We start from the raw sequence: 22939 nt of genomic DNA, 5'->3' as shown, positions 1-22939 counted from the left end.
GCCAGGAAGTGTTTTGTGTCTTGATCACTTTAAGCAACAGAAGCTGGACAGGTGGTGCAGGGAGACAGGACTCAGCCCCCCTCAGATCTGGTCACAATGACCTCCCCATGCCTGCTTGACGCTCCCCGATTGTTCTGTTTCCTGACTTGTTAGAGTTGGAAAGGGGAGAGAATCAGATGCCTTCCCTGGTGCTGTTTGAGCCACTTGCTCCCATGATGCCTCTGGGTTGGACCTCACGCAGTAGCGCCATGTGGTTTCCCCATGCAGGGACCACACTGTTGCCTTTCTGTTTACATGCATGAAGGTTTGATGCTGTCTTCCTCGCATTTGGCTATTCCTCGATGTGAAAATTAAATAGAACATGGGCGGAGAGAGGATGACTCCGCGGCTGTTGGGTTCTGGGACTTGGACCGTAGCCCCTCTCCTTATTAATTCATTTTTTCTGAGAGTCGAGGGCACTTGCGTGGTGAGCAGATAATTTTATTTCGAAGTAGAGGACTCATCCAAACACCAACGTTTTTGTGAACTGATTAAATCTCTGCTTTTATTATTCATGGCCTGATCATTTGCTTGACCAGGGCTTAAAAAGCTGGAGAGAGGCCAAGGACGTCTGCCGGGCATCTCACGTGGGCTTCAGAAATGGAGGCACCTGGTAGCTTACAAACAAGCAGCTGCTCCGAGTTCCCCCAGTCAAATGTGGTGTCGGGTTTATAGTGAGCTCTGTTTTCTGCCTTGCTCAATGTCAAGGGTTGTGGAACTAACCCTCAGAAGATGTCACAGAAGGTGAAGCAATGCATGTGCGTCAGGCAGAGCCACCGTCTCTCATGAAGCTGCTCTTCTCACCTACCTCCCGTTGTGGACACACAATCTTTGCTCCCTCCTTGTCCTCGGAGAAATGAGGCACAGTTAGATTTATGCAGTTCGGGGGCAGGAACGTCTGTGGTGAAGGCGCCATGCAAGCATGTACTGGGAGTCATTGAAAAAGGAAACTTATCCTCTCTGCCGTCCGTTAGCACGCACAGGGCTGTGTAGGAAGCTCCAGTTCTGCTCAGGAGAGATAAAGAGACCCCGAGGTGTGGGAGGTGGAGAGGCAAGAGGGGCCTTTTGACCTCGCGGAAGCAAATCTTCTGTTTCTGAATGTCTTCAGGTTTGATGAGCCCAAGCTGGTTGGAAAGCGTCAAAATCTCCTTTAGATTCTGCGTCTCTGGAACTTCCCTGCAATGCTCCAGTCTGGCTTCTGCTCTTTTGCCCATTCAGGAACTCGTAGGGACTGTCCCACTATGCTGTGCCATCCAGCCTGTCTTCCTTGCTCCCTTGATTTCTGAGCAGCGATTCGCCCCTGCTCCCTCCTCCCCCCCCCCCATTTCTCCTCGCACACACTTTCCTGACAATGCTCCCCGTGTTCTTTCTGCTTAACTTTTTTTTTTTTTTAATTTTCTTTATTTACATTACAAATGCTATCCCAAAAGTTCCCTATACCCCGCCCCCCTGCCCCTGCTCCCCTACCCACCCACTCCCACTGCTTGTGGACGTTGTACATCGTGGTGCGGAGCCTAGTGCGCACCACGATGTACAACGTCCACAAGCAGATGATGGGATGGATTCCCGGATGGGGTAGTCTCTGGATAGTCCATCCTTTCATCTTAGCTCTAAATTTTGTCTCTGTACCTGTATCCTTTCATGAGTATTTTGTTCCTTATTCTAAGGAGGAATGAAGTATCCACACGATGGTCATCCTTCTTGGTTTTCTTGTGTTTTGCATAATGTATCTTGGGTATTCTAAGTTTCTGTGCTAATATCTGCTTATCAGTGAGTGCATATCTAGTGATTTCTTTTGTGATTGGGTTACCTCACTAAGGATGATATCCTCCAGATACATCCATTTGCCCAAGAATTTCATAAATTTATTGTTTTTAATAGCTGAGTAGTACTCCATTGTGTAAATGTACCAGAGTTTCTGTATCCATTCCTCTATTGAGGGACATCTGGGTTCTTTCCAGCTTCTGGCTATTATAAATAAAGCTGCTATGAACACAGTGCTCCCCATGTTTTAATGGCTCTTCCCCGTTCCCAGACTCTTGTCACCCACCCATGTGAGGAGGTGCCAGTAGAGCTCCCTTTGCCTCAGACTGCAACTTTGACTTCTCTTTCTATGCTCCTGACGTGGAGGGCTGGCACGCAGGTAGCTTCTGCCTTCCATGTGCATTTCCTTGCTGTCTTACCCTTGTTTTGGGGTTCACTCTGTAAACGTTAAGGAGCTGTGCATCAGCTCTAGTGCTGGGGGCTGGGGAGAGCTGAGAGAAAGCGAGCCTAGCATGTTCTCCACCCCCATAAGCAGCACTGCTGCCCTTCACTGTCCTCCAAGGGTCTGCACTCTCCTCCATGCCAGCCCCCTGCTTATCCTGTCACTTGGTTTCAGGGCCACTTGAGGTGAGCTCCTGACAGCCATTATGCTTTTGCTCTATTCTGGCAGTTTCCCCTCTCCTGTGACTGACTCAGTGGCTCTAGGACTGCACATCTGATGACTGGTCCGTTTCTCCTCCAGGACCATCCTTCACATGCTAGCCAGAGAGATGCTTCAAAACTCTGATCACATCATGAGGCTTCTTAGACTTCCTTAGAGGACTCCATCACATGCCCGGGAAACATGAATGCATCTTTACTTTTCTGCTCTGGGTCTCTTCAGACGCCATGCCTCTCTCACTTTGCATCCACTTAGTCTTTTCCTTCTGAGACCAACTTCAATGTCTTCAATCGGTTTTACAAAGAAAACCATTGAGTTTCTGTCTGTGCTAGTCTCTGTTACACACGCTTGCACTATGTCAATGAACAAACAAAATCACCTCTGACCTCCGGCACTTATAACCTGACAGCTTACACAGCCCGCAGACAGAAAAAGGCATACAGACACCGTATAAATCATGTAAGAGTTAAGGGCGATAACTCCTGCAACTGATTTCTTGAACATTTTAAAGGGTTAATTTTTTTGTATGCATATGTGTTGATGCATGTGTCATCCATGTGTTTGCAAGTGACCCTCAGAGGCCAGCAGAGGGCAGTGAAATTTTGGGACTGGAATTCCAGGCCATTGTGAGCTTCCTGACTGGTGTTGATAACAGAATTAGGAGCCTCTGGAAGAACAGCAGCATTTTTAGCTGCTAAGCCTCTGTACAGCTCCACCAATTTCTTTCAAACCTCTTGATATCTATATCTATATCTATATCTATCTATCTATCTATATATATATATCATTTTGATATACCAATCATTTTGATCAAATTTACTCCCATCAGCCTCTCCTCTCCTTCCTACCCCCATAATCCTTACCATCCTATTCCCAAATACTCTCCTTCCTATTTTCATGTCAAACGTGTGTATGCATGTACACATATGATCCTTATCTATGTCTCTCTATGTAGATCTATGATAACTTAGGTTTCACATAAGAGAGAGAACATGTGGTGTATGTATATCAGTGCATCAGTGGGTGGCATGTGTGTAAGGATGTCAGCTGGTGGTGGTGGTAGTGTGTGTGTATGTGTGTGTGTGTGTGTGTGTGTGTCAGTGAGCCTGTGTGTGTGTCAGGATGTCAGTTGGTGGTGTGTGTATATCAGAACATCAGTGGGTGGTGTGTGCATATGATGTCAGTTGTTGGTTTTGGTGGTGGTGGTGGTGATGGGGTGTGTGTGTGTGTGTACATCAGTGGGTGGTGTGTGTGTGTGTGTGTGTGTGTGTGTGTGTGTGAGGACTTCTGTAGCCTTTGAGGTTTCTGCTTACAGAGACACTTTCCAGCCTGAGGCAGGGTAGAGGGGACATCTTTGACTGACTTGGGCTCTTGCCTGATGCTATCTGTGAGTGTAACTATAAGCAGGAGGCCCAGGGGCTGAGCACAGACAGGAATGGACCGTCATCGATTTTGTTTCTCTCTTTTCAAACAGTAATTTGGAAACCTTTGCAGAGACCAGCATCCAATTTCCCCATTTATATCACTTCTCAGAAAGACACTCAAACCATTTTTATGTTAAAACCTCTCCCTTCCTATACCTTGTTCACACTGCTGGTTCCAGCTATACTCAGACTTCGGTTGTGATTGTGAACACTGGTCACAGTTAGTTTAGTCTCTTCTCGAAATCACCAAGTGGGTCTCAGATGAGCTGCCAGGATTAGCATGTAATGGAGGGAATAAACAAATATTAGATTTCCAACACGTATGCAAGAATACACATGCATGCCCTGTACCTAAGTATGCACATGGGGAAACAGTGTATGCCACTAAATGGGAGGATGATAGTCTATATTCAGTCTGCTGGTCCCATGAGTGTGTAGGAGAGGTGCAGAGATTTGATGCTCCCCAGGCTCTCAATCTACATAAGTTACAGGAAGATGTGTGATTTGTTAGCATCAGTGGGAAAGTGCGTAGCAAGCAGAATATTCTGCTCAAGTAAAAGGTTGCTAAATTGGCTGGCTTTGGTTCAGGCTTCATTTTTCTTCCATGGGTGCATGACTTTCAGAGGAAGAAGCTGGCAATGGCCAGAAACTGTGTTAGAGAATGGGGAATCTCCAGGTGTTATTTGAACATAAACACCAGGAGCCATTACTGGGCCAAGATACAGAAGAAAGTAGTTAGGCATTGATGAATGGGAAGTGTGTGCCCTGCCAGGGCAAGCAGGGGCTATAGAGTCTAACAGTCTCCAAACAACTGTGTTTTGTAATGAATGCAATGAATATGATCTCCTTCGTGGAGTATGTGTGTGATGAAGGCTGTACCCTCAGAATCTTCTCAAGTTGTCGTAGTCAGGCATTTTCTCACAGTGACAAGGAAAGTGACTAATATAGGAGTGCACTAAGATTAAACGAGATAACATGGAAGAAGTGATTGACACAATAAATATAAGCAGACAGAAGCAATGGACATGAGCTTGCCTAATCCTCCATATCAATGATGATGGATTTGCTCATCTTCATAGCCCAAGGAATGGAGGCTTAATGAGGTTGGCATCCTTTCTCAAGTCCACCCACAGATGTAGTATGGGGAAGAACTGAGGTTAGGACTTCGTGTCAGCCTAGAAGCTAGATGACTCGTACTCTGCTGAGCTATCTATGGGTACAATCCACTGGGCATATTCTTGGTTCTGGCAAAGCAACTATTAGCCCAGGCTCCTATTAATCTACTTTCAGTCCCCATGGATATGTCTGTTCAGGACATGTGGTAGCAATGGTATCACACAGTACCATGACCCCTATGTTTGCATGCTGTTTCTGAAGAAGAGAGGAGAAGGTAGTGTAGCCTGGGAGTGAGCTAGAGAAGGGGATATGGCTCGCATAGGTCCCTGTGCTCAGGAGGCCCAGGGTCAGCTCTAATAGCAGCCAGGACACATTTCTTGCTGAAATGCATTCCTCCAATCCACTTCTAGGGTCGGATGGACAAGTAGTTCTCCTTGTCTGAAGGGTTTTGGTTTTTGGACTCCTGAAGACCGAGTGACAAAAAGTTCAGATAAAGAAAATACCCCCTTCAATGTGCATTTATTGCTTGCTTTTGGACTCTGTGGACTTGGGTAGCAGGAGTCCGTATTTCAGAGTCTCGGTTCTGTCTCTGATCTCCGTCATCTCAACCACCCCTCTTCTCTGCAGCTCTTTGCACACCTCACTCTGATCCTCCTGATACACTCCTGACCCAGCCACTCTCTCTCCCTTGCTGAATGTTCCTTGTTCTTTCACTGTCTCATACTTACAACTTCATTGATTCATGAATCCATCCATGTACCCCTTCATTGTTGTATGCACCCCTCTGTCATGTATGCGCCCCTCCATCACTGTTTATACCCCTCTATCATTGTATGTATCTCTCTACCATGTATTCACCTCCCTCATTGTATGCACCCCTCTATCATGTATGCACCCACCCATCTGTGCAGTCCTCCATCTCCATATCTACATATCCATACTCCTACTCTTTAATCAGTCCCTGCATCCACTGTCTATCTATCCACCCGTCACTACATCCAACCACACATCCTTCAGTCTCTTATGTATCTACCCATCCATTCATCCATTTACTCACCTACCAATTTATCAGTCCCTGGATCCACTCAATATTAATTTCTCCATTCACTTATCACTCTATTCATTCATTCATTCATTCATTCATCCATCCATTCATTCATCTCTCCATGTGCTCTTCTACCCATCTATCCGTTTATTAATTCATCCATCTACCTGTTCATACATCTGCCCATCTGTATCATCCCTGTACACATACTACATCTCTCCATTTTTGCATACATCCATACATCTATGCATGCATCCACCTACATCATCCTTGTGTATATCCACCTATGCATCCATCCACATATCCATCCACCCACCCCTGATTTCACCAGTGTATTCATTCCTCAATCCATCTATCCCTCTATGTACCCATCCCTGTATCCATCCATTTACCTACCCATCTGTCCATCCCTCTACCACTCCATCTGCCTCTGTATCCTTCCATTTCAGTATCTATCCATTCATCCACAGGCCCATTCATTCTTACATCTCTGCATCCATCCACTTACCAATCCATTTACTTCTATCTTCAGCAAATAATGTTCCGAGCTTCACCATGTACGAATAGTTGGGCTAGGTATTGTTGCTGCAGAGATGAATTGACATTAATCTGGTTGCATAGAAACAGATATTTAAATAGACAATGTGTTCTGGGAGCACCATGGGGGTTGAAGGGAGAGAGGAGATGGCAGCCTCTTGTTATTTACACAGCAGGCTCATGCTTAGGCCCCTCATTTAGCAGATCACAGAACTAAGGCTCATCACCATGTCATGGAGGCTCCTGTACCCTTTGGATAACCAGGACACCATTAACTCCATTTTTAAAATGTAAAACAGAGGCTTAGAGTGTTGTCTGAACTTTACTTTCATGAGTAACTAAATGCTCTAGGAGAAGGCAGTCATATCCTCTGGGCGTTCAAGGGCAGATGTGATGAGTCCTTGGCTGACTGGCAGTTATCTCTCCAGGCTCTTCCTATGCTGATTGGCTCTGGTTCTTCTAAGAGTGTGATGCTTCACCCCAGGGTGGTCTCCCTTCCTTCCCCTCCCAGGAAGCAGGCTCTAACTCTCAGCTTCTCCCCAGCCTGCTTTGTTGGATGTCACCATGGGGACAGATAGGCTGTGACATGAGCTGTCTCAGCTGGGAGTGCATGATGGAAAGACAGGGTGAGGATGCCAGGTAGTGGATGGCACCTTGTGTCATCCTGTGCTCCTCCCTGGAGAGACAGAAGTCACCTGGTGCCACAGATCCAAACCTCCATGCAGACAGACACTATCAGTGTGACCTTGATATGTGACTTAACCTCTACAGCTCACATCATGGCCACGGATCGGTAGCCTTGGCATCACTTAGAAGTTTGTTAGTAGTGCACCAGCCCTTGTATGCTGAACTGCATTTTAACAAGATTTCCACAAATGAGGCTTGTGCTCCTTGAACTCAGGAAACAGCCCCTTTGCTTGCTTAACTGAAACAGGGTTTCAGTTACCCTAAAGTTAGTGTGACCATTAAACATGTTTGAATCTTTCCTAGTGGTTTATCTGATCATTTCCAATTGGTCCAGAGCTGAAAGGGACCCTGGGAGGTGAGGGCTTGAGTTTTAACTCCAAGGTGAGTCTTCTTCCTGTTTTGTGCCTAGTCCCTGCCACACGTATGACATCTACAACAGTTAGGACACACGGGCAAGAGTCACGGGGGTTTTGTTTTGTATTTGCTGTGTTGTTATGCTGGTGGGTTGTCCTGTTTGGGTTTCCTGTCATCATTGTGGTTGCTTCTTTCATGACTTCATGACTACAATAATCACGGCTCTCATTAATGATGTTTCTGGTGTGTGAGTAGGAGTGCGTGTGGTCTCCTAATCACAGCAACCTTTGCAAAGGGAAGGAAACAGAACCTCTGAGATATGAGGACTTTATGGGGCCACATTCTATCTGGTGCCATCTGTGCCATTAAGAACTTGAGCCTGGGGCTGGGGAGATGTTGCTGGTGGGTGAAACACTTGCCAAGCATGAATGAAGACCCAAGTGCTAGACCCAGAATCCACATGAAACTTACATGCAGCTGTGTGAACATCTGTAATGCCTGTGGTGTTGGAGGCCGAGACAGGAAGGGAGCCCTTGGGTCATTGATCATGGTATCTACCTGGATCAGTGAGTTCCAGTGAGAGAGTCTGTCTTAAAGAAATAGATTGAGGAAGTGTGTTTGTGTGTGTGTGTGTGTGTGTGTGTGTGTGTGTACATTTTTGTAATGTGCACATGCATACACAAAAATGTACACACACACACAGACACTCAGTTGGGGGGACAGAGAGTAAGAGAGAATTTCCTCTGGAAGCCAAGGTCTCAGGGTGGTTCATAGACATTTCCAGAGACAAGGGGGACATTTTAAAAGAGGTTCTTTTACTCTAATATTAACTATCAGGTCTTCCCCTTGCAAGAGTTGTGGGAAAGTCTGGGATGATGTCTTTCTAAAACTTAAGTGGCCTCCTTCCTTTCATCCTCTCGCAGCCCAAGATGAAATCGTAATGAACACGACTTGCTTGCTTCTCCTTCTCAGTGCAATGGCTTAACGACAAGCCAGTATTGTTGCTGGTAACTTGTCATGTTTCATGTCTAGGTCGCAGCAGCTGCGGCTGTCAGACTGTGTGAGGAGAGCCAATCTCAGCCGCATATTATGGATACACAGAAACAAGGGAAGGATGAAGAGCTCCTGAAGGGAAGAGGGAGATGAGTGGAGAAGGCGGTACCTCTGGGGGAGCACGGGTGAGGAGAAGATGGCAGAGGCTTGAATTCTCCTGATCCAAGGTCACCAAGATGAGGGAACACTAGTATATTAGTCTCTGTTTCTTTGCCTACTCAATGTGGTATCAGGAATCTTCTGGAATATAGATCAGAAAAGTTAGTTCCAGATTGGCTTTGAGAAAGGAAGATAATAAATTAAGGCATGCATTTGACAAGAGTATGTTGGCTCCAGGTATGGCTTGACCAAGGTGCTCAAGACCATCAGGGCCTGCTGACTCTCCATGTTTCAGCTCAATCATGCCTCAGTGGCTTTCTTTCAAGGTAGCATAGAGTAGGAGATCTGATGGCTGTCAGAAGTTTCAGCTGAAGAACCTTCCAGGTTAAAGTAAAAAGAAACTATAGCTTTAAAAATCTTTTTTCTCCACAAACCTTAAGAGTCACCATGTCTGGACTGGTTTAGGATAAGTTTTTGGCCAAAAATTAATTATGAGGGCACCATGGAAATTAAATGAAGAGGAAATGATGGCTTTCTGAGAAAATTCACTGTTATCAGTAAAGGAATAATGAATACTTAGTGGTCAGAATGGCAGCTGTTCATCATGTGACTTCTAAAGCCACATGCTTTCTCAAGAAATGGTATCTCCGACACATGGCTTCAGAGAAGTCACAGCCAGAATGGCTAAGCAAAGATGGTCCTGGAAACTTGAGTTTCTCATCTCTCCAGATACCTGACCAAGTGGCCTCTGAGAATATAGACTCTCTCCATCGCTTTGGGGAGAGCAAGGTTTTCATGGCGATCACTGCAGATCTCCATAACTGTTAGTGACTCTGCTTGGAATGCTGGAACCATAGGTTTACCTATAGTTTTTCAGAGCAGTAGCTGAAGCCAGCATGGGTCTTTGCTGTGTGTTAATTTAGAAAAAAGGGCCTGCCTCCTAGCAGGCACCTGTGGATGATCTAGAAGCTGGTCCAGGAGCAGCATGGCCCTGGACCTGACCGATGTAGACTATGTTGGGCTGTCCTAAATGAGTTTCAGCAGAATCCAAGAAGTGGACCTCATTATGCATAGGTATAGTTTCAATTTTTTTTCTTTTGAGACATGGTTTCACTATATAGCCTAGGCTGGTCTGGAATCTGCCTCTGCTTCCCGAGCATAGGCGATAGGGTTACAGGTGTGTGAAAAAAACAAACAAACAAACAAACCTGTTTTTCCTTCCAGCCATTTAGTTCTCAACAATAACAACTCTGAGACTAATTTTTATTATTAAATACCTAGGCCATAAGCCTTGGCTCATTCTCTAACTAGATTGTAACTTATTTAACCCATTCAAACTATTATATGTCTACAATTTGGTTAATTACCTCTCCTTCAGTCCTGGCCCACTTCTTCCTTCGAGTTTCTTCAGCATCTCCCTCAAATCTCTCCCAGTGTTTCTCATTGTATTATCTCACTATTTCCCAGGAATCCTCTCTTTTCCTGCCAGTGTCCCATCTCCTATTTCTTGCCTCAGCTCATTGGCCTATCAGAGATTCTTTCTACGGGGCTATGCCACCACATCCTGATTAGATGCACTCTCTCCTCCAGCCTTGAAGCTCTCGTTAGAGGGAAGGCTCTGGATGTATCTGGATGGCACGTTAAAGAAAGGCCCAGAATCCTCAGAAGGTCTGGGGCACTGAGCCATGGCAGTGAGATTTAGGTTGATGAGGGGGCATAGCATGCAGATGCTTGCCTGGCTGCTCTCCATTCTGATTGGATGTGTTCGAGGGAAAATAGAACAGAGTCCAAGCATCCCTCCCAGGTACCTAGAGCACTAAAGCAGAGGTGTTGCTGGTAGTATCATCTACCTAGGAAGTTGATACAGATCTCTTTCCATTCAGTAGGGGGTGCTCTTTGTGCAAAAACGGCTCCTGTGTCCTTCAGTGGAAGGATATGGGTCCAAGGACCAGGGTCAAAACTGCTATCCTTCTTTTGATACCAAAAGAGCTTGACTGACCTTTCCATGTTTCTCATTTATCACAACATGTACAGTAATTTCTGGGTAGTGTGTGTGTGTGTGTGTGTGTGTGTGTGTGTGTGTGTGTGTGTGTGTATGCATGCAGACACACAGCATAGGCTGTCAGGTGTACCACTAACCTTGGGGCTTTCTGCTTCTCTGCTAGGCTGGTTGGTCAGCATGCCAACATGATCCTCTTGTCTCTATTCCTCTTCCTCCAGTGCTAGAGCTTCAGGGGTCATGGGTGCTGGAGATCTGAACTCAGGTCCTCTGGGTTATACAACAATGCTCTTACCCACTGGGCCACCTCTACAGTAGGTGGAGCTGTTTTTCTACTCGTTTTTCAGATGTGAAAACAGAGAGTTAGGAAGTGGCCTGCCAGCCCTGCCCTACCCTTTAGGTTCTCTGCACTATGTTCTTTCTATACGATGTCCTGACACAGGCAAGGAAAGTACCCAGCCCTGGATCAGAGAACCATGTCTGTGCTGAGCCAGTGACAGATGTGAAATTTACTGTAAGCCAGCTAAGTTTGGAATCCTGAGTTTCCGTACCTAGAAAGTGAGAAAGCTGGATACTGGTTATGATCATGACTTGTGAATTAGGCATGCATGTGATAGCACGACTTGCTGGCTTCAGATATGGCTTGACCAAGTTGTTCAACAAGGACATCAAAGCTTGATAGGTGGCCATTCCCCTGCTTTGTGTGCCTAGACTGGTTTTCTTTCAGATGGCATAGAATGGTCCGATGGCTGCACAGATTTCCTAGATACACAGAAAGGGTGAGATTCTAAGACCTCAGGTTAGGTTGTTTTTGTTTTTGTTTTTGTTTTTGTTTTTGTTTTTTAACTCTACTCCTGTTAGATTCTCTGATGGAATCACACAATGTTTCTAATCTTTATCTCAGACCATCTTAAGGGGTAAGGCCAGCAAGGGTGAGAAAACATTGGTTTTCAAGTTCAAGGATCTGACTAAGTGACTTAAGAAGGTTAGGATAAAGTTCCTTGTACTTAAATGTAAGTAGTTCCATACAGCTAGTAGGTCCTGTTCTGGGAGCCCACCCTAGGCTGAGGCTGTGGGCTTAGTTTGTGGAAGTGGTAATTATTTTACTCTGAACATATTCTCTCCCTCTGCTCTGAAAGCCCACGGAACAGACTCTAAGTGAAGAGTGTGTTCTTGCCTCTGTGTTAGAGCACTTCAGGTGGCACCCAACCCCCTTATCTGGGAACTCATTGCTCACCAGAAACTGCACTTTTAGCTCCTTCCTATGCCCAACCATCTCCCCCAGTGTGCATTCCAAGGAAACCATCACTAGCCTGAAAAATCTGTTATAAGTCACCCCTTGGTTTCCTCACAGGACTACTTCCAGGACCCTTATCCAGACATCAAAACCCACATACTCTCTGGTCCCTTACATAAAAATGGGTGTGTATTTGCGTGTAATTTTCATAGATCCGCCCTACTACTTATAATACTGGATTCAAGGCTATGCAAACGATTGCTATGTTGCACAGCTTAGAAAATAATGTCACAACAAGGCCCATTTGCTCAATATAGACGCAACTTTAAAATATTTTCAGCCCATGGTTGGTTGAATCTGTGAATGTGGAAGCCACGGGTACAGAAGGTTGGTTGCACATGTATAGGTATATATGCATATATTTGTTTGCATAATGTCCTGTGAAAAGAGGAAATCTTGCTGTTTGTAACAGCATAGACTAATCTGGGGGACAGGACAATAAGCCAAAGACAGGAAGACAAATACTGCATGATTCACTTAAATGTGGGATGATCTCAGAGAAATAGAATACATAGATGGTTGCTGGAGCCCAGGGGACAGGAGGAGTTAGGACGTGTCCGTCACAGGGCCAACATTTGCATTTATAAAGTTTGTAAGTGCTGGTAGACCTAGTGGAAGCACGGTTACTAACCATGTTTTGTGTGTTTGAAGTTTGCTGTGGTAGATCTCAAATATTCTCCTTTCTCACACACAGAAGGTAACTGTGAGGAGATAGATGTGTTAATTAGCTTGATTATGGTAATCATTTCACAGTGTATACACATATCAAAACATTATTTTGTTCACCTTGGATATATATATACAACTTCTATTTGTTAATTATTCCTCAATAAAGCAGAGAAAAATAAAGAAAAACTTGAAACTTCTGATTTGGAGAAAGAAGAGTTCAGGGGACAGTGGTGCTGGGTTTCTTAACAAGAATGCTGGGGCCTGGTGGGGGGCACTCAGTTGTTAAAATGCCTGAGTTGTAACCATGAGGACCCACGAAAGCCAGGCAGGCATGGAGGACCCACGCAAGCCAGGCACCATATGCTCGTTAGCCCAAAGTTTACCACATGGTTCTTTGGTTCGTTACCCTGCCCAGTGATCAATGTATCAGACCCCTAACCTAATTGTACCTAAACCCCTCAGACACTGTAATAGATACTGAGTCCCGAATGCTTACAATGGGGCAGTTGCGAAGCCCAATCTTGTTCTGAAGCTGTGAAACCAGGAAACCATTTTCAATAGGCATGGGAGGGGACGTGTGCTCCTGTGTGAACTTTAGAAAGGCAGGAGTGGTAGCTGGTGGAGGGGTGGTTGAGCCAAGCAAGCTGGGAGCATCCCAGAGGGAATTTAACCCCTGTGGTCTGACAGAGATCCGCCAAGCCTCTGATGGCAGGCAGGTACAACCAGGAGAGGCAAAAATAGACCCCCCCAGGGGGGGACTAAGAAGCAATGGCTGCCCACCTCCCAGCTTGGGTGGTGGTTGGCTGCAGGATTCAGCATGGGAAGGGACATTCTTTTTGCCCTAGCAGAAAGGAACTGGAGGACTGGATTCAGATCATAGACCAGTCTGTTGAGTCAGAGAATCTTGAAGTAGAATTTGGCAGTTGTGATGATGGGACGGTATGATTTTAGGATATTATGTTATGACATTTGGCTGTGATTTCATTCCTCCCTTGTTTCAGTTTCCTCATTGAATCAATGGACAATTAAATGATCTACAATTATCAGGTTTTCTTTCCAGTTTCTTGGGAATTTTCTTTGCTGGGTAGGTGCCTCAGTAGGGAGTTGGTGCACACCTCTCTGTTCTGGATACCTGGAAGGAAGCAGTGTTTCAAGGGAGCAAAACCTTTAGGTGCTGAGTTGAGAGATGGCCTGATTCTGACCCTCGGCTCTGCCATGTACTCTTTTAGATGGATTTTAGCACACTCATGTTTGGAGCCTGCTTGGAAATCTGGGATGTTGCGATATGGGGACAGTAACAGTGCTTCCCATTATTGATACACTGAGCTGTGACAATGGCTGTGATGATGACAATGAGGAGAAAGAGGACAAATGTGATGGAGGAGGAGGAGAAAGAAGACAGATGTGATGGAGGAGGAGGAGGGGGGAGGGGGAGGAGGAGAAAGGGGACAGATGTGATGGTAGTGGAGGAGGAGGAGGGGAGGTAAGAAGATTCTCCAATGGGACTTATTCATCTTATATACATGTCCTACACTCTTATCTGAATCTTCACTCTCAAAAAGTTTAAAAACCTTATTTATTTTATTCTTTGAGAATTTCATACCTGTATGTAATAAAATATTATATATGCTTCCTAATTCCCCTTTCCACATTTTTCCATATCTACCTATTGTCTCCTCTTTTAACTTCCTGCCTTCTCCTTCTTCTGCTTCTTCATCCTCCTCCTTCTCCTCCTTCTCCTTCTCCTCCTCCTCCCTCTCCCTTCTCCTTCCTTTGATATCTTACCAAGTCAAATCAGTTCTGCCCCATATGTACACAGGGATGAGTCCATCCACTGCAGCCCAGAAAACCTACCAGTGGCCACACCCTTAGAAAAGAATGCCCTGCCCCAGCAGCCATTATCTGCAAATAACTCTTCAGTAAGGGTGGGCCTGGAGAACAAGTCCCTCGTCAGTGCTGGAGTTTTGACTGTTTTGGCCTTGTGTATGTGACAGCTGTTGTGAGTCTGTGAGTGTAATGATCATTCCAGAAGACAGCATCTTACCAGACTCCTCTCCATCTGCCAGCTCTTACATCATGATCTCAGTGTCTACTGCAGTGTTCTCTGAACCTTGGTGGCAGTTACTCTCAGCACTGTGACCAGTTGTGACTCTTTGCTCAACCACTGCCCACGGCAGAGAAACGCCCTCTGGCCAATGTTGAAGACTTTTTCCTTCTAGCCACAGAGATGGAGATAAAATCCATTGAAAACCTCAGTTGATCCACTAGGAGATCAATTACAAGTAAACCAGGACAGTCCCCTCAGAGAACAACTTCTCAAGCTATCTCTGCATCTTTGCTGCCAGGCCTGAACATGCCCAGTCATGCCCACCCTGTCAAGAAGCAGAAGAAAAGGTACAGAGATGGCTATAGAATTGATAGCAATGATCATTCATGCCTGCTTCCTGGGGGCAGGCCCCTGGCTCACCAAATACTTATGTAGCCTTTTCTGTGTGACAGGCATATTTCTAGTCTCTGAAAAGATGCTAGTGGAGTAAAATTAATCCTGCCATTGAGATAAGCCAGAGGACATAAATAGATTTGGCTTCCTTATTCAGATAACCTAGTCATAGGGACTGTATCTCCATTAGGCTGGTGCAGGTCCAGCAGCGTGGTGGTTTTGGTGGTGGTGGTGGTGCTGTTGTTGTTGTTGTTTCATTTGTTTTAAAGATAACTCTACATGTGATGATGGTACACAGCTAGGGATGAGAGCCACTGATGTGTGTACACAGAGCATTGGATGAGCCTTGCAATAACCAAGTTGTTATCATGGGACCATGAGCATCTTGGAGATCAGGGGAAGCACCATTTGGAAATACTGTCGTGTTGCCCTCGTCTTCTGAGTGGTTAGGATCAAAGCAAATTTAAGGGTTTATAACCTCTGTAAGTAGGTGAGTGGAATGGAAGTTATCTGAATCTACTAGTCATCATTTCTGGACCCTAGGGATCACATGTTCCCGCGGGCACTCAGTATCTCTGGAACATTCCAGAACAGGATTAAATGTGTTAGATCTGATGGGATGAGACCTCACACAGCACCGGATGGAAACTCGGTCTAGAACAGACACTCAGCATCCTGAATGCCCTTGCCTCCCTTGCTATGTTTGAAACAGTTTGTTCTATAGTGAGCAAGCTTCAGGAGAGAGCTGCTTTTGCCACAGAACCACAGTGGGCGTGTGAGATCTGTTCCCCTCCTATGACTGCACAGGCAAAGGAAGCCAAGTACCAGAGTGCCAGAGGTGGTCAGAGACAGACCTTCTGGGCCCTCAGTGTACAAGCAATGACGGGGGTGGAGGGAAGGAGACAAGTGCAGGAGGGACCGCCTCTAACATCAAGGCAGGAAGTGGGAACTTGGAAGACTGGACCATTTGGCATATCTGCTGCCTCCTGGGCGTGTAGCCAAATTCCCCATTGCCTTCTGCCAGTCCATAAAATCACCATAGACAAAAAAATGTCAAGACTAAAAGTGAGCCTCATTCTGCAATTGTATTGCAAATGTCTCCTCATTTCTGTCTTTCTGAGGGATGTATAATGTCTTTGGTCTATAGTAGTGTGTGGGGGTTGGGTGGAGGGTAGTTCTGACGAGTGAATTCAGGGCTTCACACATGTTAGACCAAGGCCAAGTCTACTTCAGGGATACATGCCTAGTCCTCGGTAATTTTGAAGGTGGAGAGTAGTGTACCAGGCAAAAATGAAAATGTGGTGTAGATTGTCGGGAATATACACAAAGGACTTTGGGTCAGAACAGGACAGAGACACCTGCTCATCCATGTCTATGGTTGTCACAACAGCCACACTGTGGAGGCAGCCTAGGTGTCAATCAACAGAGTAATGGATAAACGTGCCTGTGTAGGGCGCTGGTGTTGATTTCTCTCTGTGTAGAATGGTATGGATACAGTGAGCTTGGCCATCCTGTCCCACTCTTCATGAAGGCTCCTGACTCAGAGGACATGAGCTGATGTGCAGTGTGATCTGGATTTGAAAGTAGATACCAATGGATCTGGAAAACCCAGGCTATGAGCTAGGGTAGAGACCATAAGGTTTCTGGCAGTTCCCATGCTGTTCCCAGGACAACCAGTGAAGAGGGAGAAGCAGACTGTTGGAATCAGGATCCACAAAGCATACAATCTCAGACACTAACCTATCCCCATTTGAGCATCCTCTGTAACCCAAGGACATTCTTCTGGGGCCTCAATTCACACTCATCTACTCATGCATGTCCTTGTCCTCCACTCCCTGATGTGCCCTGGGCCAAGCCTACTGCCCGCTGTGGGGATAGTGATGAGGACAACAGCTTCTCTGTCCTTGAAGAGCTCACAGTCTTGTTGAGATGTGACTGAAAAAAAAAATGCTTCATCAATTCAAAAATATTGGATTTCTCCAAATGCTACAGTAGGGAAAAAATAATTCCCCAAGTCTTTAAATCCATTACCCATTTTAATTGATTTAATTAGGTAAAATTCATAGAACTGTAATATTGGAAGGAGCCCAGAAACCATTTATTTATTCCCATTTCTCCTCTTTGCCTTCAGGCCATGCTACAGTGAAGTAATCTACCAAACCCATGCGTTCCAGAAAGAGTAGTGTTTCCAAGAACCACACATAACTCATTGGCCACTAAGATCGAGAAAACAAGATGGAAAAAAATTGACATTAGTAGCTATAAAGTATTGTCTTGAAAGATGTGAATGGAATCACTCAAACACACACCCTCACGCATGTGCACACACACACACACACACACACACACACACACACACACACACACGAGTGTGTACATCATACAAGAGGACAAAATGAAAATGTGGTTGTAGTAAGAGAAGGGCACTTTGGCAAGTCTTTTAGTCCCAGAAGAATCACACACAGTGGTGCCAGCATTGGTCATGAACCACTTTGTGGTGGCACAGAGTACATCTTTTGTTGAGTTGGCATTTGTTTTGTGTTCAAATGTGGACACATGTGTGCTCAGTCATGCATATGTACACATGCAGATAGAAGGGAGACCATCATGTGGTGTTCTCTGGACCCACCTAGGCTTGGATATTTAGTTGCTCTATAACCATTTTGATCTTCAGTTTCCCTGCGAGCAATACCAACTTCATAGGGCCATTGTGGGGACGTAATGAGTCAAGGAATGTCAGAGGTTATAAATCTGACAACTAATCACTTGCTTGGCCAAGTGGAACTTTGTTCTCATGAACATCTATTTGTGATGCTATTGGAATCACTGGGATCATAGAAGACACCTAGCCCAATACAAGGTTACCAAGCCTTTATCAGAATAGCACCTATATTTTTGGATATAGTCTCGAAGGCTTTTCAATAGAATTTCATCCTTTTTACTTCACATACGAGAGTGCCTTTGTCTGTAGTACTCAAACACGTACCTCACCGCATGCCCACTCCCTCGCCTCTATTCTTCTTCATTCCCACAGGTCTCTCTCAGTCTCCTGTTCACAGAAACTGCTCTTTTCCAAGTTTTCCTTGCATCTCTGAAAGCAGAGATTCTGCCGGGCCCGTTCCAGGAATTATGGTCTCCCAAGATCTAAAGCACATAGCAATGTCTTCTACAAATGCTTGTCGATCGAACCTGTTGATGGTCACGTAGATCACTGTCTGTGCTGTAAGATGGGGAGGCCTAAGCTGAAGGCACTTGCACTGGCTCATATAAACACAGCAACTGCGTGGCTTGTTTAGCTGGTGGTCCAAGGAAGATGGCTTTAGGAATGGCTGAGTCCAGGAGCTCCCAACTGTGCTCTTGTGAACCTCCTCAAACTTCCTGATGCTCCTTTGTCTCTGTTGGCTTTATTACCCCAAGGACCAAATTGGTGTTATTGAGTAGGGGTGGTCAGGAAGGGGAGGGGAGATGGAATCTAGAGGAGAACGAGAGTACATGATGCGTGAATAAAATAGATGATATTCTTTCTTGTCAGCCATGGACTTCTGAGCATGAATCCTTTCAAGCCTTCATTTCTGTGCCTGCTATGGAGCCTGGCACATCTCAGAAGTGTTTGCTTTTTATTATTTGTGTGTATGTTTGTGTATGTGCATGCATGAGTTCATGTGTACATATTCATGTGTGTGCCAGGGCACACATTGGCACATATGAATGTGCGTATGTGTGTGGAAACTAGTGAGAAGCCTTAGGTATTGTTCCTCTGGAGCAGTCTACCTTGCTTTTAAACAGTCTTTTACTAGCTTGTAACTTGCTATGTAGGCTTGGATGGTTGGCCAGTGAGCGTCAGGGATCCACCTGTCTCTCTTTTTAAATGTGACTTCTGAGCACAAATACTCATGACTCCATGACATGACCTTTGCTGAGTAAGTCATTCCCCCAGTATTTCTGAATGAGCTGATGGTTTTCTCTGCTTTCTAGAAAGGGCAGCTCTTAAGTCTATAAAGACAGATCACTGCATTGCAACTGCCTCTGGCCTCACGCTCTGCGTCTCTGTCTTCTTTCTTGGCAGGATCCGACATCCACGTTCTTCCAGTTTGGAGCATCCATCCAGCAGCAAGCCACAGTTATGCTGAAGATCATGCAGGATTATGACTGGCATGTCTTCTCCCTGGTCACCACCATCTTCCCTGGTTACAGAGACTTCATCAGCTTCATCAAGACAACAGTGGACAACAGCTTTGTGGGCTGGGATATGCAGAACGTGATCACACTGGACACCTCTTTTGAGGATGCCAAGACACAGGTCCAGCTGAAGAAGATCCATTCTTCTGTCATCCTGCTCTACTGTTCCAAGGATGAGGCTGTCCTCATCCTGAGCGAGGCTCGCTCCCTTGGCCTCACCGGCTACGATTTCTTCTGGATTGTCCCTAGTTTGGTCTCTGGGAACACAGAGCTCATCCCCAAAGAGTTTCCATCAGGTCTCATTTCAGTCTCTTATGACGACTGGGACTACAGCCTGGAGGCAAGAGTGAGAGACGGTCTTGGGATCTTAACCACTGCCGCATCTTCCATGTTGGAGAAATTCTCCTACATTCCTGAGGCCAAGGCCAGCTGCTACGGGCAGACAGAGAAGCCGGAGACCCCGCTACACACTCTGCACCAGTAAGAGAGAGTTCTTTGATTGTCTCCCAAAGATGGGTCAGAGTTTTGTTGCTATAAGTGTTTGGGTTCACAGTCATCGGTGAAAATATAGATGTCACATACAGAATGCATGTATTTACTTGGAGGGAGTTTTGTTTTGATTTTATGCTCATTTCTCTTTTCTTCTCTTTCCATCTCACTTTAAAAATAATAAGTAATAAAATGCTGATTTCGAGTCAGAGTTTCATTATAGAGCCATGACTATTTTGGAACTTGTTATGTAGCTCAGGCTGGCCCTCCATCTCATAACCCAGGCTCCAGATTGTTCAGGTTACAAGCAATGCTATAATGCCTGGATAATACTAATATATTCCAGTTGCTCTCTGCAACTTGCTTTTATTTTCTTCACTCAATAACAAACCTTGTAGACATCCACTTAAGAGTTTTCTTTTGTCTCTTTATCTTCCTCCCTGTCTCATATCAATCATCTATCTACCTATCTATCTATCATCTATTTATATGTCAGGTAAATCCATACCACACTCTTCCATATTCATACACCATCATTTGTTTATTTACTCTTCACATTCAAGAGAATTCTCTTTTTTTTCAGATTTTTCCCCCCATTAGAAGCTCAGTCTCAGTGTTAACCTGCCTCTTTTTGCCGTATGCAATTACTTGTCTAGGCTGGTTCTAAGAGGTGGGATTTGGAGGTCAGATGTGTGCATAAGTATCCATTGCCAAGCTCTTCTGCAAAGCAATGGCACCTGTTTATGTTCACGCCAACAGCTGTGGAACCATCCAACCACCCACATGCTCAGCGGCACTGCCTGATTTGGGAGAATTGTCCACACTGATGCTTCTGGTTCCTGACTGAGAATTTCTTTTCTTCTTATATTCCAAGTGTTTTTGTAGGTCACTGAGGAGCTTGGCAATCATCAGTCTTAAAGCCACATTCCATTCTGCTGCATGATGGTAGCATAATTTATTTAACTGTCCAATCATGGTGGATATTTAAGTTAGATTTTATGTATCTTGGAAGTGTCACTACTCTTTGTGGTCCATCATGATGGCTCAGCTGCTAAGATTTAGAATTATTATTCTGACACCCATTCTTCATGATTTTTGCCTAATGTTTGATGATGTAATCTGTGCTTCAGTTCTCACACAATGAGCAGCATAGCTCTGTGATTAAAGGCTGGGCTGGGGAGGGAGTGGTACTGGCCATGTTCAAATCCCATCTCCTTCACATTCTACAGAGCAGTGGGCAATCACCTTTTCTTTCTGGGTCTCAAGTGCTTGTCATAAAGTGATAATAACAGCTCCTGTTCTAGGTAGTCCACTGGTAGCATGCATTGAGCTATCTGGAAAGGCTCTAACACAGGTTCTAGGAATTTCTATTAGTACACCTGCAGTGACCTCATAGAACTTGTATTCTAACAATTTCCTGGATGCTGCTGCTAGCTCTGGGCTGGGGGGCTGTTTTATGAGAACCAGAGTTCTTAGCGGTTGTCCTGAGTATGAAAGTGATGTGTGAAAAGTGATGCTTCTTATGTGTTCACACCTGCTGACCATTCAATAAGCATCAGAGTTATCAATGAAGACTGATTGCAGTTAGCAGAGCATGTTGGCTGCCTGCAGAGTACAGCCATTCTCAAACATCTCTGGAAGACTGTGAGTTTGAATCTGCTCCCTTTCAGAGTTTACCTCTGAAACAGAAGTGTACCTGTGTGTGTGTGTGTGTGTGTGTGTGTGTGTGTGTGTGTGTGTGTGTGTGTGTACATATAGGGACTTAGAGCACCTGTTAGCTGTCAATCACCCCCTTCTATCTTGTTGGAGACAGTGTCTTCATTATTGTCTCACTCCTGCCCCAGGCTAAAACCGTTTTGCACAGTCCTGGCTCCACCCTCCTTTTTTCCTGTCACTGGGATTGAGATCTTTACACGGTGTCCTGCTTTTGTGTGGGTTCTGGAAAACTGAACAGAAGTGCTCAAATTGTGAGACAAGTATCTTTATCCTCTGAGACATTTTCCCAGTCCAGGATGTACTTCTTCACAACTAACATATTCCTAAGAAAAATGGCCTGTTGAGTTAAGAAATCAAACTCTTTTGACAATGCCCCCCAATCCTGTTTCTACATATCCACTTTTAGCATCCTAAATAATTGTTCAAATATCAGGAAAGAACTTGGATAATTCAGTGTGAAACACAGAAGCTTCTTAGGAAGTCAGGCTCAATGCCAGCCCTGAGACAAGGGCGGGGCTAATGAATTCTTACTGGCTTTAATAAGCTGTGCCCTGCAGCTGGCAGATTTAGAAATCTATTATTTTGTGGGAAACATAACTCAATTGTGAGGCAATTGAAATGTAATATATATAGGAAAAGAAAATTTGGAAGGATAATTGCCAAGACGTTCAGATCCTTCCCAGGGACCACCCTGGACTCCATTCTTTAAGGAGAGAACAAAGCAACTCCCAGGCTGTGAAGTGCCACTGTGTTGGCTCCAAGCTTTACCTTAGAACGCATCAGCTTTTAAAATGTCACTTCTGCCCCAGAGAAGCGACACACCAAGCAGAGTAGTTCGTTGCCCAGGGCTCCCAGGCATGAAATGTCTTCCCATCCACATATGGGTGGTGGTGCACACCCAGACGGTGAGGCTGGGTTGAGGCTCACAGTGGCCCATCCGTCTCTCCTGGCCACATTCGTCTTCCCTCACATGGACCCCAGCAAGGAAAGAGTGGTACCTCTCTGAGATGCCGTTGTCTGAGAGTTGGAGACACCCCAAAGGCAGTAAGGCAGAAGAATTGAGGAGCTGGATCCTTCTGGGTCTCAGCCATCATTCCTCATACCTAGCAGATCCGTGTGGGCTCCTGGAATATGCAGTAGAGTTAAGTGTGACTTCTGTCCCCAAAGACCATATAGTCTGCTGAAAAGTGGGAGAATTTGCCACAAAGCAAACTCTTGGTAAAAAAAAAAAACTCACTATTTACATCTGTTTATTTACTGTCTCTCTGTCTCTGTCTGTCTCTGTCTCTTTGTCTCTGTCTCTCTCTGTCTCTGTCTCTCTCTGTCTCTCTGTCTCTCTGTCTCTCTGTCTCTCTCTCTCTCTCTCTCTCT

General features: G+C 45.2%; 1 protein-coding gene across 1 annotated transcript in view; it reads left to right on the top strand.

The window, feature by feature from the left end:
* Positions 1 to 22939, top strand: part of Grin2a (glutamate ionotropic receptor NMDA type subunit 2A) — a 412491-nt gene that overhangs the window by 202162 nt on the left and 187390 nt on the right. Inside the window, exon 4 of the mRNA XM_021209495.2 lies at positions 19251 to 19843. Coding sequence (XP_021065154.1) covers positions 19251 to 19843 — 593 coding nt within the window. The remainder of the gene's footprint in view (positions 1 to 19250; positions 19844 to 22939) is intronic.

This window comes from Mus pahari, chromosome 12, assembly GCF_900095145.1.
Source record: "Mus pahari chromosome 12, PAHARI_EIJ_v1.1, whole genome shotgun sequence".
NCBI lineage: Eukaryota > Metazoa > Chordata > Mammalia > Rodentia > Muridae > Mus > Mus pahari.
Note: the sequence above shows the minus strand (reverse complement) of the source record. Positions and strands in the feature narration are given on the sequence as shown.